The sequence below is a fragment of the Stegodyphus dumicola genome, chromosome 2, assembly GCF_044657685.1.
Source record: "Stegodyphus dumicola isolate Sdum_Otavi_A_Nest chromosome 2, ASM4465768v1".
Classification (NCBI taxonomy): Eukaryota; Metazoa; Arthropoda; class Arachnida; order Araneae; family Eresidae; genus Stegodyphus; species Stegodyphus dumicola.
The window spans coordinates 5,087,144-5,104,558 of NC_140769.1; the positions used below are offsets into that span (position 1 = coordinate 5,087,144).

A 17,415-nucleotide genomic window follows, 5' to 3' on the forward strand; every position below is an offset into this window, starting at 1 on the left:
ATTATTTGAGGACATTTAAGCATTTTTGTTGTGATAATAATAAATTTGTTCATTTTTCATCGGACTTGTGCATTCAAATCAAACGAACCAGTACGCACGCAACAGTTTTTGGTGGCAGCGGTGGGATTTGAATGCCAATAACAAGAGCAATGGAAGACCAGTTAAGGCAGTTGATATCAGCCTTTGCCTCGTTTAAGGAAGAAATGAAAGCGGGACAAGAAGAAATTAAAGTAGAGATGAAATCCAGCCAGGAAAAGATGGAAGCTGGCCAAGCATCATTTAAAGAAGACATGAAAGAAGCTGTTAAAGCAGAAATGAAATTGGGCCAAGAATCCGTTAAAAACGAGATGAAAGATGTTAAAGAAGAGATTACGTGCATAATAGAAAACAAATTTAATTTTATAGAAGGCAGAATAGACGCCGTTGAAAATAAAGTTGGAGAAATTCAAGAGAGAGTTTCTGCTGTGGAGCAACAAATCGAAGGAAGAGTTTCAGCCGTCCAACATCGAATCGAACAACAAATTGAAGAAAAAGTATATGTCGTCCAAGAACATATCGAACAACAAATTGATGACAGGGTTTCTGCAATTGCCAGAGAAGTTGATAATTTAAAGAAATTCGTGGCGACGGTAGGAAGCAATTCGGATGGTTTAAAATTTCTACCGATGCCTGCTCGTCCATCTTTGAAGCTATCCACATATGATGGGAAGACATACTGGCAAGTGTATAAGACCCAATTTTCTATAGTTGCGGATGCGAATGGATGGGATTCCCAAGCTAAGGCCTGTCATCTCGCCACTTTCCTGAGAGCAGACGCAGCGGATATTCTGCAGACGCTTCCCGAAAACCAGAAATTAGACTTTGAAGCTCTATCTGGCGCATTGGAGATGCGCTTCGGAGAAATGTGTTTAAAAGACTACAGAAGGCTTCAACTAAAATCCCGTCAGCAGAAGCCCACCGAAACACTTCAGGAGCTCGCCACGGATGTTGAAAGGCTGTCACATCACGCCTTTTTGAAGTGCCCGACAGAAACAAGAGAAATCCTGTCGCTGCAATATTTCATCGATAGCATCCGGGATCCTGAAATACAGAAAGCTCTTCGAATGGCAAATGTGAGGGACATAAAAAGCGCTCTGTTGTACGCCATGAAGTTCGATGCAGCCCAGTAAGCAACTAGTATAGATCGCTACCCAGTCAGAGCTGTGCGAGTCCACGAGCCAGTGGATCAACTGATGGCTCGTTTAGATGATTTAGCTAGAGAAGTCAATGCTTTGATACGGAGTAGGAGTGAGAACAAAGTGGCTCTAATGTGTTGGAAATGTGGTATTGAAGGATATATACAACGGCAATGCAGAACACCCCAAGGCACGGATAATAAAACGGATGATTTTACAAGACCAGTGAATACCTTGAGACGGAATATTGGTGAGAAGAAACCAACCGTAAAATGCTGGAACTGTGGTGTTGAAGGCCACATACGAAGGAACTGCAGAACACCCCAGATCACGGAAAATAAGAGAGGCGGGTTAAATAGACAATTAAATGCCATGAGAGAGAAAAGGATTGACAAGAAACCAAAGTGCTGGAACTGTAGAACTGAAGGCCCCTTAAGAAAGAATTGCAGAACACCCCAGGGTACGAAAATTGAGACCATTTCTCAGCAACGACGCAGGAAACAAATTAATGACCATATCAAGGAACGGAGGTTGCCAGATAATGAAAAACCTTGTTTTAAAGCGCTCAAGATTTCTACAGTGAGTGGCAACAGTGACGGACTATCCATCAACGGGCATATCGATGGAGTTCCTTGCAATATGACCATTGACACAGGAGCTAATGTTACCATCATTAGAAAAGATTTAGCTGAACAGTTTAAAGATAAACTTATTTGGACGCCCTCCTGTGTTACCCTTCAGACTGCGTATGGTGACAAGATCGACATAGCTGGGAAGTTAAACTTGAACATCACGTTTGGAAGTGGCGCCTACCATCACACGGCATATGTGGCGGATATCACAGATCCATTCATACTTGGATTGGACTTTTTAAGGAAATACAATTTTTCCTTAGACTTCAAAAACAACAAACTGCTTTCAGCATCTGATGCCATCACTATCCATCCTCAGAAAGGATCCTCACCTGGAAATGCCGGCGCCTTGTCCGAAAGACCCAGCTAAGGAAGCTGCCGAAATCATACTAGGGTCGAAAAGAAACCCAAGACTACCAGCTATTCTTCATCCCAGATGCTCTTCGGTCGAGACCTTCGTCTGCCTTGTGACCGCCTGTTTGATCGCCATACGGACGCGCCTTCATCGCCTGAGGAACACATCCAAGATGCCAAGGCCCGTTTTGAAGTGATGCATCGTTCCGCACGAAAGCGAGTCAACTTGGCGACGGAGAAAGTAAAGGCCAGATACAACACGAGAGCTACTGGATATAGATACAACAAAAGAGACAAGGTGCGGTTGTGGAACTCGATTCAACGAAAAGGACTCAGTCCTAAATTACAGTCACCTTCGGATGGTCCATATACAGTGCAGAACAGACTGAATGACGTCGTGGTTCGGATTCGTAAGTCTTCGAACTCTAAACCTAAAGTCGTTCATTACGACAGGTTAGCTAATTACTATGGCCATAGTACGTAATGTAAATAATTGTAAATATTGTAAGACCATGGTCCTTTTTGTCTCTAAATGTGTATTTAGTATTTGATTTGTATTTGATAGCATTTGATTTGTTTTATTTATTGCATTTAATGTTATTGTTATTGCTTATTATTGTAATGTAATGCTTATTATTGCATTTATGCCACAGTTGTAAGTTTGGCTTCCTGTCCAGCGATTGTACAGCCCGGGACGTGCAGTCCTTGGGAAGGGGGCAGTGTTATTTAAATAGCTAATGTTAGTTGAATTGTAAATTAAATGGTTTTATTTCCCGTGAAGTGCAGCGCGTGACGAATATTAAAAGAAAGCTAAGCCGAAAAATTGAAAATACAAGAGCGCGTGCATGTAACATTTAATAAAGATCTCTGTTTGATTTCGAGAAAGTTCCAAAAAGTTCTCGCGCGCGATTTAAAAATCTTATAAAAGGAGGAAAACCTCTCAATTCGTAGTTAGTTACTTAGTTTGTTGTTGTTTAGAAACTGTTGACTGTAGCGAATTCGCGGATTAGCTTTCTCTAGCTGTTTTGAATTAACTTCTCTTGAAAGTTTGAGTAGTTAGAAGATAACTACTGTGATATATTGTGATACTGCACGATTATTTGAGGACATTTAAGCATTTTTGTTGTGATAATAATAAATTTGTTCATTTTTCATCGGACTTGTGCATTCAATTCAAACGAACCCGTACGCACGCAACAATATATATATGTGATGTACCAGCTTTTGTCCGGAATAAATAGATTGGTGAAGAATCATAAATGTAGTCGTAGCTTAAATTATCAGACGATAAGTTTAAAAAACAGGGTCCATTTATTATTATTCAGGAGAAATAGCAATTACAAAAATCTGATCTCCGGAGTAAATAAAAAAAAATTACTAATAACTTTTTGTGTGAAGTTTACTGCATCGTTACATTAAAGAAAAGACCCCGATTGTTATATACGTAACTGTAACTGTATCTATTATTATCTTTAATCATAACTGTAATATAGAATATTAGATGAGCAATGTAGAATAAACGATGTTTGTGTATATCTTGTAATCATCACTGAGCACATACCCAACATATATAAAATACAACCCACCGATATTCCTTTGCGAGTCCTTTTATAGCCTCTGGAAAGGCGGAGCTTCCAAGAAATGACGTCAGCCATTCCAGTTCGCTTTAAATATCTCCAGAACATTCTATAACTGTACGTGTAGAAAAAGCGGGAAAAACAACTTGACTACGGGGCTGTGGATTTAATTCCACGTACTTTCAAATAAGAGACCGTCGCCATTAAAAATGAAAAGAACATACAGTTAGAATTTTAAGTGTATTCTTGACTATGGAATTTTATTATTACAAAATATTCCCCCCATCTGAAAAGGCTTGAAGCCGGGCGCCTCGACCACAAGACATTCCAGATAGTGGGGAAAAAAAAAAAAAACGCGACAACAGCTAGAAAATTATTTTAAATAACTGCTTAATTTGTTTGAAGAACTCGCATCCAGAATTCGAGTTACAGTAATATTAATCTTAAATAGACACTCTCACTATAACACGGTCAATAATAATATTAATATATAGATTGTAAATAATATACCTTAATATATTGACATTTATAGAAAATAAAGAAAAATAACATTATGCATGCAGTTGGGAAAACATTTCTCGAGAACATTTTCAATTCTGGATCCAGGTCTTTAGAGATTGCTGCAAAACATTAGAGCAGTTCTTATTTTACAAATCTTTCATTTCCAGTTCGCCGTGGCTTTAATATTAAAAATTTCTATTTGAGGTGAGGTATTCCTCTATTTTTTTTTTCTTCATATCATTGACAATTGCTATATTTGACTAATTTCTTAACATTTCCTTTTGACTTTTAGTTTGTTTACAGTATTTTATTTTGACTACTTATTCATATAAAACACTTATTTTGATAATAATCATTTTATACAATAATTTTACTCTATTTTACCTTTTACTATCGACAATGACAATTATGTCATATACTGCATTGTCGTTCAACACAACTTTCAACTTCAATAGTATTTCATAATTACCATTAGACACATAAATACAAAATAAATACAAAGATACAAAACAACACACCAAAAATTTACAACACAGAAAATTAGACATTAAATAATTAGAGGTGCTCTAATTACCTTTAGTAGCAAGCCCAGTTGAGCGTTTACCAAAAGGAAGGTGTGTCTACCTATTGGTGATGTAGTTTAAAATTTTCTGGGTCTAGATAGTGTCGTAGTCTGGAAACATGGACAATATCAGTAGGTTTCTTTGTGTGGTAATTCTTTTTATCGATTTCATAATTAACCTCATTTTTGACAATTTGGTATGGTCCAGAATAGGGAGGTGTCAATTTAGGTGTACTCGGAAATTCAAATTCATCAAATAAAACTAGATCACCAGATTGAAATTCTACATCTGCAAATTTTGTGTCATAACGACTTTTATTCCTTTTATGATATTCAATAGTTCTCTCTTTAGCTATTTTTCTCGCTATGTCAACCGGAGGGTAAGTATTTTGATCTAGGGGAGAATCGAAAGGAAGTTTTCCGAGTAAAAGTTATGCAGGGGTGAATTTAGTTGCCGAATGAGGGGAATTATTATATTCACTAATAACTTGATCCGAAACAAAGGCATCCCTTCCCTTAGGCAGATAGCAATCTTAATTAAGATGAGACATATATCAATTACTAATCAAATTTAATAAGAAAACCACACAGTTGCTAGAGTTGGCATCACTATAACGGATTGAATAGGACAGAGAACGGCCTAACACAGAAACGGATACTAGGAATCACATGTCCCGTTGAATCACAGAACTGTGGGAGAAAAACTCGTCCCTCTTCGTCAGCCTGTAAGTTTGCCATACAGGTTTAAAATGACTTCGCCATTTGGCGGTTTTCTGTACATTTTTGAGTTCGTACAGCAGTGGTAGCCAAAGTGCGGCTCGCGAGCTTGATACGGCTCTCGCAGTCAAATTGTGTGGCTCGTGCATATAAAATATATGTATGAAATATGGTAAACTAAAACTATTCAGTGTCCAAAAAGAAGTACTTAATTAGTTTAGACACTTTTTTACAAAGTTATCAGGGATTTCTTTCTATTTAAAACCTCATCCACTACTTCTATAATGATGTAAATATGAACTTGTGGCTTTTAGAAAATGTAGATGCGGCTCTCGAACATTCCTGAATTCAAAGTGCGCCTCTTACTGACATGAAGTTTGGCCAACCCTGTCGTATAGCCTGTTTGGCAATGCCGCTGCAATGTTAACATAGTACTACTTGCAATGCACATAAACAAACACTAAAACGGTATAAAATAAACCATTTTTGAACATCGATGAGTACAGGGAAGCATATCAAAATAAATGAAAACGGAAAACAAACATTAACAGCTGTCGTACCCCAATCTGCTATTACGAAAAAGGTACTTTTCCGTTTTGCCGGCGCAGGCGATAAAGTCGCCAATAACGGTACAACTGATTCCAAACGGAATATCCTCGCTGGTAGTCTTTTACACATCATTTTCAAAACAAGTCGTAGCCATTTCTTATCAGATTGATTGTTTCTTTCAGTACTGGTATACAATTAGATAGAGTTTTTATCAGATAGTTCAAATTTACGCCCTAGGGCCATTGGCGATAATTAAGTCAATTAGGATACAATCACATCGCTCACCCGAAGGCTAAAATATAGAAAAAAGGCAAAGTCAAGGGTTAAATTTATCAGTTCTAATGAGAATGCACTAGCGAAGTAAAGCACTGCGGTTTTACATAATTTCTGAGTAAGCTATTCGTACGAATTGAAATAATTCTTGCATTTAAACTTGCATTCCAAATCAAGATTTAACTTGAAATTATGATTAGTAGATAACTACTGAGAGAATTGGATTATTGTCTTTATTTATAGGCTTTTCACAAAATTTTAAGTGGTATTGTAATGTTTATGCCTTCAAAATAATAATAATAAAAAAATAAAATCATAGAACCAATATTTGTTAACATTTTTTATGTGTATACTGTATATTATCGCCAATAAAGTCTGCTTGGCGAGATCTGCACAGGCGAAACGGAAAAGTACCACGAAAAATCCCATAGCAGAGTTTTCCCCTGCTATGGGATTTTTGCCACTGTCTTCCTAGAAGAAACACGTCATAAGATGTCATTGCGGCAATTACATCAGAAGGTTGCAAATTATTGCGTTTTTTTTAAATAAAATAGTATATACTCCAATATGTGTTAGATCTATTAATATAAGGGCTCAATAAATTTCAATATGGAAACCAGACGGGAAATTTTACCCGTCTACCGTCTTGGCTGTAAGAGTTTTGCTGTCGCCATAGCTCGGGAAAACGTTTCGCTTGAATGTTGGTTAGTTTTGTTATCCACAATCCCTTTGTCAGGAACAGCATCAGAATCAGTAGCTAGCATGTATGCGGGCTTTAGTCTGTCAACAGAAATATTGACTGTCTTTCCTTTAAAATTAGCACAGAAAAATATTTCAGATACTTAAAACGGTCACGTATAAGTTGGTCAAGTGGCCTTTTTCACTTTGTCTGTTCTCACAAAATTATGCGAGCATGACTTATCAATCTTTGTGGACAATTTAATGTTTAATGTTTGTTCCACATATCATTTGGGCAATCGAGTGGTTTGTGTCACATCGTAGAGCAGATCTAAGACCCAAAAGAACTGTTGGTTTCAGTACACTGAGTATTATTATACGCTTTTATTAACGTTCTATGAAACCTCTCAGTTTTCTCATTGTATTGGGGATGGTAGATTGTATTGAGGTGGATTTTAGCCCCACATATTACAGCTCATTTCCCGAACACTGTGACTGAAACTGTGTTCATTAATCAGTAACAATTTTATATGGGACACCAAATCTGCAAATCCAATACTCATAAAAGCCTTTACTTACAACTTCTGTAATGATGTGTGGAAATGGGCTGACTTAATTGACAATTCAGCCCGTAAATCCTGTAAATTCATTCATCCCGTAAATCAGTCAATGCAGGTTAAACAATATTCATATTCATTTGAAGGGGGTAATGGGCCAATGAGATCGATATGCATCATACTTAAACGAGTATCTGGTTCTGAATATTCCGCAAATTTATATTTGGTGTGCCTAGTAAATTTACATTTTTGGCTTCTGATACATGCTTGAGCCCAGTCTTTTATTTGTTTTTTCATTCCAGGCCACACAAAACTAACAGTCATCTGTTTAATGTGAGATTTAATGCTAGGGTGTGAAAAACCATGAATTTAATTAAAACGTTCTCTCCTGAAACTAGCTGGAATGTAAGGCCGAATCTTATTTTCTGAGGTATCACACCATGAAACGTTTGACGATGGAAGTACGGACTGGCTAAATTCAAGTGTCGTGTCACTTTCCATTAGATCTTTCAATTCTGGATTTTTACTTTGTTCTACGACAATTTTCTCATAATCAATAACAGAGATCTGTGATAGAGTGTCTGCAAACACGTTTTCTTGTCCACTAATATGTCACATATCTGTGGTGAACTGCGAAATGTATTGTAGTTGACGCAGTTGGCTAGGGCATGCTTTCTCATTTTTTTACTTAAAGGCGAAGGTCAATTGCTTGTGATCTGTTACACTTACAAATTCTCTACCTTATAGTATGTATCTGAAATGTTTCACTGAAAGGTACATACCCAAGAGTTCACGATCGTAAGATTCACGTGTTGTAAGATTTCTGAGCGTCATTCAATTTATTTAAATAGAAAGCAATTGGCCTCCAGTTTCCTGTTTCAAATTGTTTTAGTACAGAGCAAATAGCACAGTCTGATGCATCAGTGCACAATGATAACCAGGGTCCAGGTCAGGGAAAGCATAAAAGGGCAGCATTAGTTAAATCATGCTTGCATTTTTCAAATTATTGTATTTCCTCTTCAATTAATGGGACTTTTTTTAATCCTTCCTTTTTGCACCCTTTAAAAAAACTCATGCAGTTGGGCCTGTATTTGAGCAGCATTTCTCAAATACCTGCGTTAAAATTTACCATACCCAAGAAGGCGCGGAAGGTCTTGTACGGTCACAGGTAGTGGATATTTTAGATGACCTGGACCTTGCTAGATAGGGGGACATGATCCTTTAGCAATAATCAGATAACCCAGAAACTCAATTTGATCTATTTCCAGAATGAATTTCTATACATTAATGCAAAGGCTACATTTACTCAATCTCTCAAACACTATCTGCAGATGTTGTTTGTATTCATCCCCAGATGATTATGCTATTAGCACACCGTCTAACTATGGGAATAGAAAATCCAAACCGAAGAAAACTTCGTTAATGAAACGCTGAAAGATAGCCGGTACATTTCTGAGTCCGAAACTCATAACAATGAATTCAAGTAATCCGAAAAGGGTAATTATGGCGGTCTTTGGTTTGTCTTCTTCAGCGACTGGTATCTGATAGTATGTTTTACTAGATCAATCATTGAAAATATATTTTTACCCTGCAAAATAAGATGAAAATCTTTGATTCTGGAAATCGGGTAACAGTCAGGTATGATTTGGTCCTTTAATCGTCTATGGTCCCCTCAGGCCCTAACTGTTCCACCTTTTTTACTGACTAAATGTAATGGACTAGGTCATTGACAATTTGATAGTAGAATGATTCCCATCTCCAACAGGAACTAAAATTCTTGCTTGGCTAAGGCAAGTTTCTCAGGATCTAGTGGACGGGCTCCTGAATGCACGGGTACCTAACTCTTTGTTATTTGATGCTTCACATCATGCTTACTTGAGGTACTGAAAACATATGTCTTAGTTAAGTCTGGGTAAGATTTAACTAATTCATAAAATTTTGATTTATGGTTATTATGCAGTGTGCTGATGATGCGTTCATCTGAGATAGACCTAACTGCAGCCTTTACGGATAACTGAGCAACACTATCGATCAATTTTCTGTTATGAATATCAATAAGTATTTGAGAATTATTTAGAAATCATTTAAACAACAATATTCGATTACAGCTGATTCAAAAACTCTCCAAAATCTAGTTCAAGTTCTAAAAAAAAAAATGCTAGTTCTACGGTTTTCGTCTGGTTTCTCTCTGTTGCCAAAACGCTCGAACCAATAATTTTTTACTTTTTCTTTTATCGGAGTAGTTGCCAACAATGTTAACCATAATCTGAACTACCATAATAAGCTGTTTCCCCTTATTTGGCGTCAAAGCTGTTCTCCAAAGAATATTCTAAATTTCTCTTTTCGTTGCTTCTGTAAATAAATGCCGATTCAAATTTGGTAAAAAGTGAGATTAGAAACTATGAAACCAAAGAAATGTGTAGGTTGAGCCAAATATACGATAAATGCTGAGCTTCCGTGGAATGGTGTTTGATACACATGGGTGCCTAGGCTTGACCCCAAATCGAACATAGTTGAAAGTTTCGAAATATTTAACAAAGTAAATTATTAGCTGTCTAACTGATTCTATGTTATACAGGTAATTTTGAATTAATAGCTCTCAAGTGGTGAACAAATAAATACAATACACACAAGATATAAATATAAATAAATAAAAACAAAAGAATACCGAATAACATAACTGAAAAGTAAATATAAACATTTAGACTTCCATGATTACATATCGATTGAGAATGGATATTGGCCCTTTTGTTATTAGTACTGTTCTTATAATCGTAATTATGAATTCTGAGTTCCGAGTTACTTAATTACGCAAACGAATATGAAACTGTCTGGCCAGGAGGTAGTAAAAACTTCTCAGTGGAATTATGTCTAGTTCCGCATGAATTGTGTTGTTTATAATATAGTATGGTACGTTTGTAATTTGCTGCAGAACAACATTCTGGGCAGTTTGCAGTTTTGATATAGAGTTTTACATGAAATGCTGAGCATGGAAACCAAGGTCTTCACATTGGCGATGTCTTGAACCCGAAAGTGTGTTCTACGTCATCACAGGATATTTACCTTGGCGGAGCACTTTCCTTGGTGAAATTTTTTCGCTAGCACAAGAATTGGCGCCAATTTCGTATTTTACGATCTGTGTACAATTCCGTAAATCGGAAGCCAGAAGTATGTTGTACGTCAAGTAAGTAAAATGTAAGTATAAATTAAATGCAATAAAAACCAAACACTAGTCGCAAATATACAAAATATATTATTAATAGAAGAAAAGAAGTAAATAAGCGAGAAAAATGACACAAAGTAAACACATACCTTCGCTACAAGTGAACGAAATTGGCGCCAATTTTTGTGCTAGCGAAAAAATTTCACGAAGGAAAGCGCTCCGCCAATGTAAATGTCCGGTGATGACGTAGAACACACTTTCGGGTTCCGATTTGCGGAAAACTCCTTCAATTTATTATGTAGCAGATTTCAAAGAAAATATCAATATTGCCAAAATATTAAAACTTAAAATTATACTTTATAAACAATTGCTATCACATGTCACGCCACATACCTGATTAGGTTTCTTCACGTTTCTTTATCACTTCTCTCTCTTGAAGTTGTTTTTCCTTTTTAACAAAATTCCTACCTTTCTGCTTCCTTTTCCTACGCACCCAAGGAGGTTACGCACCTGAGCTTGATTTTCTCCTTGCGGGCAGAAAGACTTAAGCGAGTGCAAAACAAGATATCTGTCTATTTCTCTATATTTAAATTGTGTTTGCTGATTAATAACTTTTTTGTATTTCTAGAAAAATTACATTTTAGATATAAATGAATTTGTTATATATTTACGTAGAGCAATGTTATCGAAATCAACATGTGTGATTTTGAATTTTTCTGTCAAATTACAGAATCTCCGAGTTAATTTTCCTGTAACAACATGCGTATGTTGTATAACAAATTCTACGAAATCTTTTTCCGACAGACGTTTAAATTTAAAGACTAATTTTGCATTTCGCGCTGAATTTCGTAAAGCTGTATCCCAAAACGAAAATTTAGCGGGAAGAGTACTATCCGGAGAATTGAAACCAACAAGGAAGGACTCATTCGTTGGAAAGCAAAAGTAAATAAAATATAACTCCTTCCATCCTTATTTCATTATATAGACAAACTTATATAGTAGTAGAATTGAAGTTATTTTTCTGCTTTTAGTTCTTATAACGATATGCCTTAAGTTATGTTTGTTTATTTCTGCTTGATAATGAGCTTTTTTTAATTAAAAATTTTAGTTTTTATGCCATACAAAAAAGTTAGTATTCATCGGTGTATATTAATCACAATTTTGTTTAACCTCTCCTGCAATCAAATATGCAACCCTGCTTTGATTCAAGAGATCGGAGATCTCCACTTTGTAACGAAGTTTTCGATTTGGTATAGTCTACTTCATCTATCATTTACTCTCTAGGGCTATTAGACGTAATTTCTTAAAATCCGGTTGGGTTGATCTTTGGATTATGGTAACTTGGCGATTTTTTGGCAAAAATTTGGCGACCAACTCTTTTACAGCAACCCTCTATTTTTTTTCCCTGCCGCCATTTTGTCTTCACGAAGTAAAGACATGTTTCTTTTCTTTTTATCTACTGAACACTTCTTCCAACAATCTACTAGCCGAATTACACATGCTAGAAATTTTATCTAACAAAACTGCTTAATCATGACAAATATTCACTGCAAAATTGGGAAAAAGTGCACAATACCATACTCCTTACGCATTTTTTCAAAATAACACATACACATAAACCATGTACACGTCGACTTGCCCACCAGCGGCCGAGCGGTAAAGACGCTGAACACTGGTAGTTCGGTCCGAGGTTCGAATCCCGCGAACGGGCTGGCTGCATGGGCGTTTTCGTGGTTTTCCCCATGTGTAACGTGTAAACGAGCCAGTTTCCTTTAGAAAGTCCTCCACGAAGGCATCCCTCCCATTAGGCAGATAGTCCAAGTGCACTTTGCCATAATTAAATACACACACAGTACACGTCGACTTATTTTTACTTAAAAAAACATCCCAGAATTACACAAAAATGGCATTGCGCACACTCTTCACTATATCCATGTACACTGCTTTTTTCTCATAAATTAGAAAAATTTCACGAAAATAAATGACAATTTTCTGAATCTTTAAACCCGGTAAAAGGAACATATATGAAATTACCTGATCGCGAAAAAGTATATACCCTTTCCAAATATGAACATTTCCACATATAAAATAAATAAAATATCCAAAAACTTTTACCTCTAAATCATCTATTATATTATAAACGTCACCAACAAATTCATACCGCAAGCATTACAAGTACGTAGTGTCAAATATTTAAATTATTTCCATGCACGTTTACTTCAACTAAAACGTATACCAAATTCCTACAAACATAAAATTCACAAAATAACTATCATTTAATTAAAATATCACTAAACCATGTACACGTCGACTTATTTTTACTTAAAAAAAAATACCAGAATTGCACAAAAATGGCATTGCGCACACTCTTCACCATATCCATGTACACTGCTTTTTTCTTATAAATTAGAAAAATTTCACGAAAATGCATGACAATTTTCTGAATCTTTAAACCCGTAAAAAAGAACATATATGAAATTACCTAATAACGAAAAAGTATATACCCTTTCCAAATATGAACATTTCCATGTATAAAATAAATAAAATATCCAAAAACTTTTACCTCTAAATTATCTATTATATTATAAATGTCACCAACGAATTCATACCGAAAACATTACAAATACTTAGTGTCAAATATTTAAATTATTTCCATGCATGTTTACTTCAACTAAAATGTATACCAAATTCCTACAAACATAAAATTCACAAAATAACTATCATTTAATTAAAATATAATTAAATTCAAAAACACTACTTAAAATATAAATAAGCACATACATTAAATTAATAAAAATTAGCTTACAATCCTAATTACTTTAAACTAAATCATTGCTAATAACAATTTTCCCAATAATACCAAATTACTTTACTTCCACCTTACATTTAGAACAATGCATAAAAATAATATCCTCAAATAATTAAAAATACTAACTTACCTAATCTTCTTCAGAATCTTGCTTACATGGTGGATACACTTTTATTATGGATTCAATAAAATTATTGAACGATTTTTTCTGCAAATTTTTCCTCCACACTTCCTCCGCTAAATAAAAAGCAAAATGCTCTTTATCACAATGCCTCAGAATGGCGCTTTTTATAGCACTCCACGTGCCCTCTATTGTATTGGTATGTGCACCTGTTTCTGGATCTTTAAAATAATATTTGTGGTTCACAGCAAGATGTTTAAAACCTTCATCTTCGAAACATTCATATGATTTCCAGCAATCTGAAATAATTATAGTACCCGATAGAATATATTCTTTTATAAAACTTAATAAACAATCTTTACTTCTATCTCGCACAACCTTAAAAAAAACATTTATTACTACCCCTTTCAATCCCACCAAACACCCATTTTCCTTCCACTCTCCTACCTCTCTGATACTTCCGCTTCCCAAACTTACTCTCATCAATTTCCACAATAACATTCATACCACCAAACATACCCATGTCATTTTCGCAAAATTCCACGCACGCTTCCCTACAAAAAGAATTCCAATCAGCTGCAGTCCTACTGCTAATTTCTAAATCCGAAATCCACTAGTCAACTGGCAATCTATTCACCCAATAATAAGAAATCAATAAAATCTCACCCATACTCAAACGACTTTCACCAAACCACGTACCCTTCCTTACACTCCGTTTCACCAGATTTCTTGCACCGCCATTCAAACTTATCAGTAATATCCTTCTTTTCACACAATCTCATTTCATTCCCACATTTTGGACATTCATACTTATCCGCAATTAAACCTAAACTCATGCACCATTCAACCAATTCTTTTGAATTATCACATAAACGCATTAAAAATCTAGAATTCATTTTACACAGCGCCATACAATCCCAAAATTATTCAACCCTACTTCACACAACACACAATGAAGCTTAATACAAAATAATATACAGCCACAGATATTTTTCCAAATTTCCCCCTTTTCCGATTAAAGAACCGTAATTCGTCCATTAATATCACATGACATTGCCCATGATCTCTCATTTCCCTCACACAAAATAATGCGTAATCGGAACTGAGTACTGCTCACATTATTACCAAAGTCCCAGGTTATCCCAGTCCTTTATCGCCTCCAAAATGTCGCCAAACTACCAGTTACCATATTCTAAAGATCAGCCTCCGGTTGATACGCAAGGTCCCGTACTAAGAAGTAAATAAACTCTGAAGAGTATATGAACATAAAATAATTATTTCTTGTAACCCCTAAGTAGTGGTAATTCACATAAATCTTGGCCAGCAATTGGCAATTATAATAGCATTTCACGCATAAAATATCAATACAGTGAATATTTGTAAAATGTAAAGAAAGTAATAAATAATGGTAGAATTCCATTTTGTGGACCGCCAAACTATTGTTGATGCCAATGCTGCCAAAAATAATTACGGTAACTCTAACGCAAGAAAGGAAGTATAGTAGTAAATAACTATCTAAGATTATTGTTTTAATTTAAATGGAAGGTTAATTTCATATAATACTTCTTTTTATTATTATAATTTATACAAAAATAGGCTAAACATAAATGAATGGAAGCATAGGAAGGAATGGAAATGGTAGATAACTATTTCGGATTATTATTTTAATTTAGATAAAAGATTAATTCCATATAATACAATTTTTTTGCTTTCATTTATGGCTAAAGATACCCGTTCCAACATAGCAGAGAAAATTTCAGTTTTTTTGTGTGAACGTCTGTAAATAAATTCGGATAAATAAGAATCGAAATGCTTTTGAGCACTGCCACGATGGCGTTTATTATGCCATTTAGCACAGCCGCTCTACTCTTTGTGTATGACACCCGCTTTCGAAAATCCACAAAATTGTAGTTGTGAATAACAGTAAAGTGTTCAAAACTGCCTGCCATCTTGCACTTCATATGACTTGTATGATTTCCAGCAGTCAGTATAAATAATGCTTCCTTCTGTGGTATTTTCCTTTATAATGTTCAGTAAGGTTTTCACCGATCAATATGGAACAATGACTTAAGAAACATTCATTTGGTTCTCTGCACAATCCACCAAAAACCCATTGTGGCAGAAGAAAAGTCCAGCGTTATTCTATCTTTTCCTGAAATGGCTTTTGTCTACTTCAATAATTTTGCCAAATCTACCAATTTTCAACTTAGGCTGAGCAATTAAAGCTATGGCACAAACCTCATGCATGTAACTGTTCCAGTTTACAATTGTATTGTGGTTCATTTTCAGCTGGAGTACAGCTGTAAGAAAGGGGATTTTTGATCTTTAAACCAATTTTGACTTCTTAATCCTTTCTTCTCATTACAGGTTTCTCTCCTGCACCACCATTTTGCTACTGAGTTATGGCTAAAGCATAATTTCATCTTGTGGTTGTTCTAACATAATTTTCTGCCATGAATGATTCCTTTTCTTTGAAAAAATTCTATTGTGGACTTTTCATCATTGGGCAATTCTCAAATTGTTAAATTCCTAGCATTATCAAAAAAGAATAAAAAATTAAACTAGTATTTCAATGGTGACTTACAAATATAGAACGGAAGGCTAATCTTTGGGATATGGTAACAGGCAGTTTGGTGACATTTTGGTAGGCAATAAAGGTTACTACCTAGGACTTTGGCAATAATGTGAGAAGTACCCAGTTCCAATTACGCATTATTTTGTGTGAGAGAAATGAGAGATCATGAGATATGTCATCTGACCTTTATGGACGAATCACAGTTCTTTAATCAGAAAAGGGGGGAAATTTGGAAAAATATCTGCAGTACTTTATAGCATTTTGTATTCAGCTTCATTGTGTGTTGTGTGAAACGGTGTTGCTTAATTTTTGGATCCCATGGCCCTATCTAAAGTGAATTCAAAATTTTTATTGCATTTAGCATTTTGTATTTAGCTTCATTGTGTGTTGTGTGAAACTGTGTTGCTTAATTTTTGGATCCCATGGCCCTATGTAAAGTGAATTCGAAATTTTTATTGCGTTTATCTGATAATCCGAAAGAATTGCTTGAATGGTGTATGAGTGTAGGATTAATTGCGGATAAGTATGAATGTCCAACATGTGGGAATGAAATGAGATTGTGTGAAAGGAAGGAATTACAGATAAGTTTGAATGGTGGTGCAAGAAATCTGGTGAAAATGGACATTTTGTGATCCGCCATGCACTCAAGATTCTGTAGAAGGTTAGGTAAGTTAATATTTTTAATCATTTGAGGATATTATTTTTATGCATTGTTCTAAATATAAGGAATAAATAAATTAATATGCTATTATTGGAAAATTTTTATTAGCAATGAATTAGTTTAAAGTAATTAAGATTTTAAGTTAATTTTTTTAAATTTAATGTATGTGTTTATTTATATTTTAAGTAGTGTTTTTTATTTTAATTATATTTTAATTAAATGATAGTTATTTTGTGAATTATATGTTTGTAGCATTTTGAAATAAGTTTCAGTAGAAGTAAACGTGCAGGGAAATAATTTAAATGTTTGACACTAAGTATTTGCAACCATTTTTAATGTTTGCATTATAAATTCGCAGGTGACGTTTATAATAGATAATTTAGAGGGAAAAGTTTTTGGATATTTTATTTATTTTATATGTGCAAATGTTCATCCTTGGAAAGGGTATATACTTTTTCGCTATCATGTAATTTCATATATGTCCTTTTTACCGACTTTAAAGATTCACAAA

The 17,415-nt window shown here is 35.0% G+C and overlaps 1 protein-coding gene across 2 annotated transcripts in view; it reads left to right on the forward strand.

Annotated features, from left to right (window-relative positions):
• The first annotated feature begins 11,279 nt into the window (after window positions 1–11,279).
• The window catches only part of LOC118189915 (rRNA methyltransferase 1, mitochondrial-like), a 69,470-nt gene continuing 63,334 nt past the window's right edge, over window positions 11,280–17,415 (forward strand). The window contains exon 1 of one of the 2 annotated variants that reach the window (XM_035360630.2): window positions 11,280–11,680. In XM_035360630.2, coding sequence (XP_035216521.1) covers window positions 11,418–11,680 — 263 coding nt within the window. In that variant the 5' untranslated portion in view covers window positions 11,280–11,417. The remainder of the gene's footprint in view (window positions 11,681–17,415) is intronic. The other variant, XM_085810396.1, reaches the window with a different exon arrangement.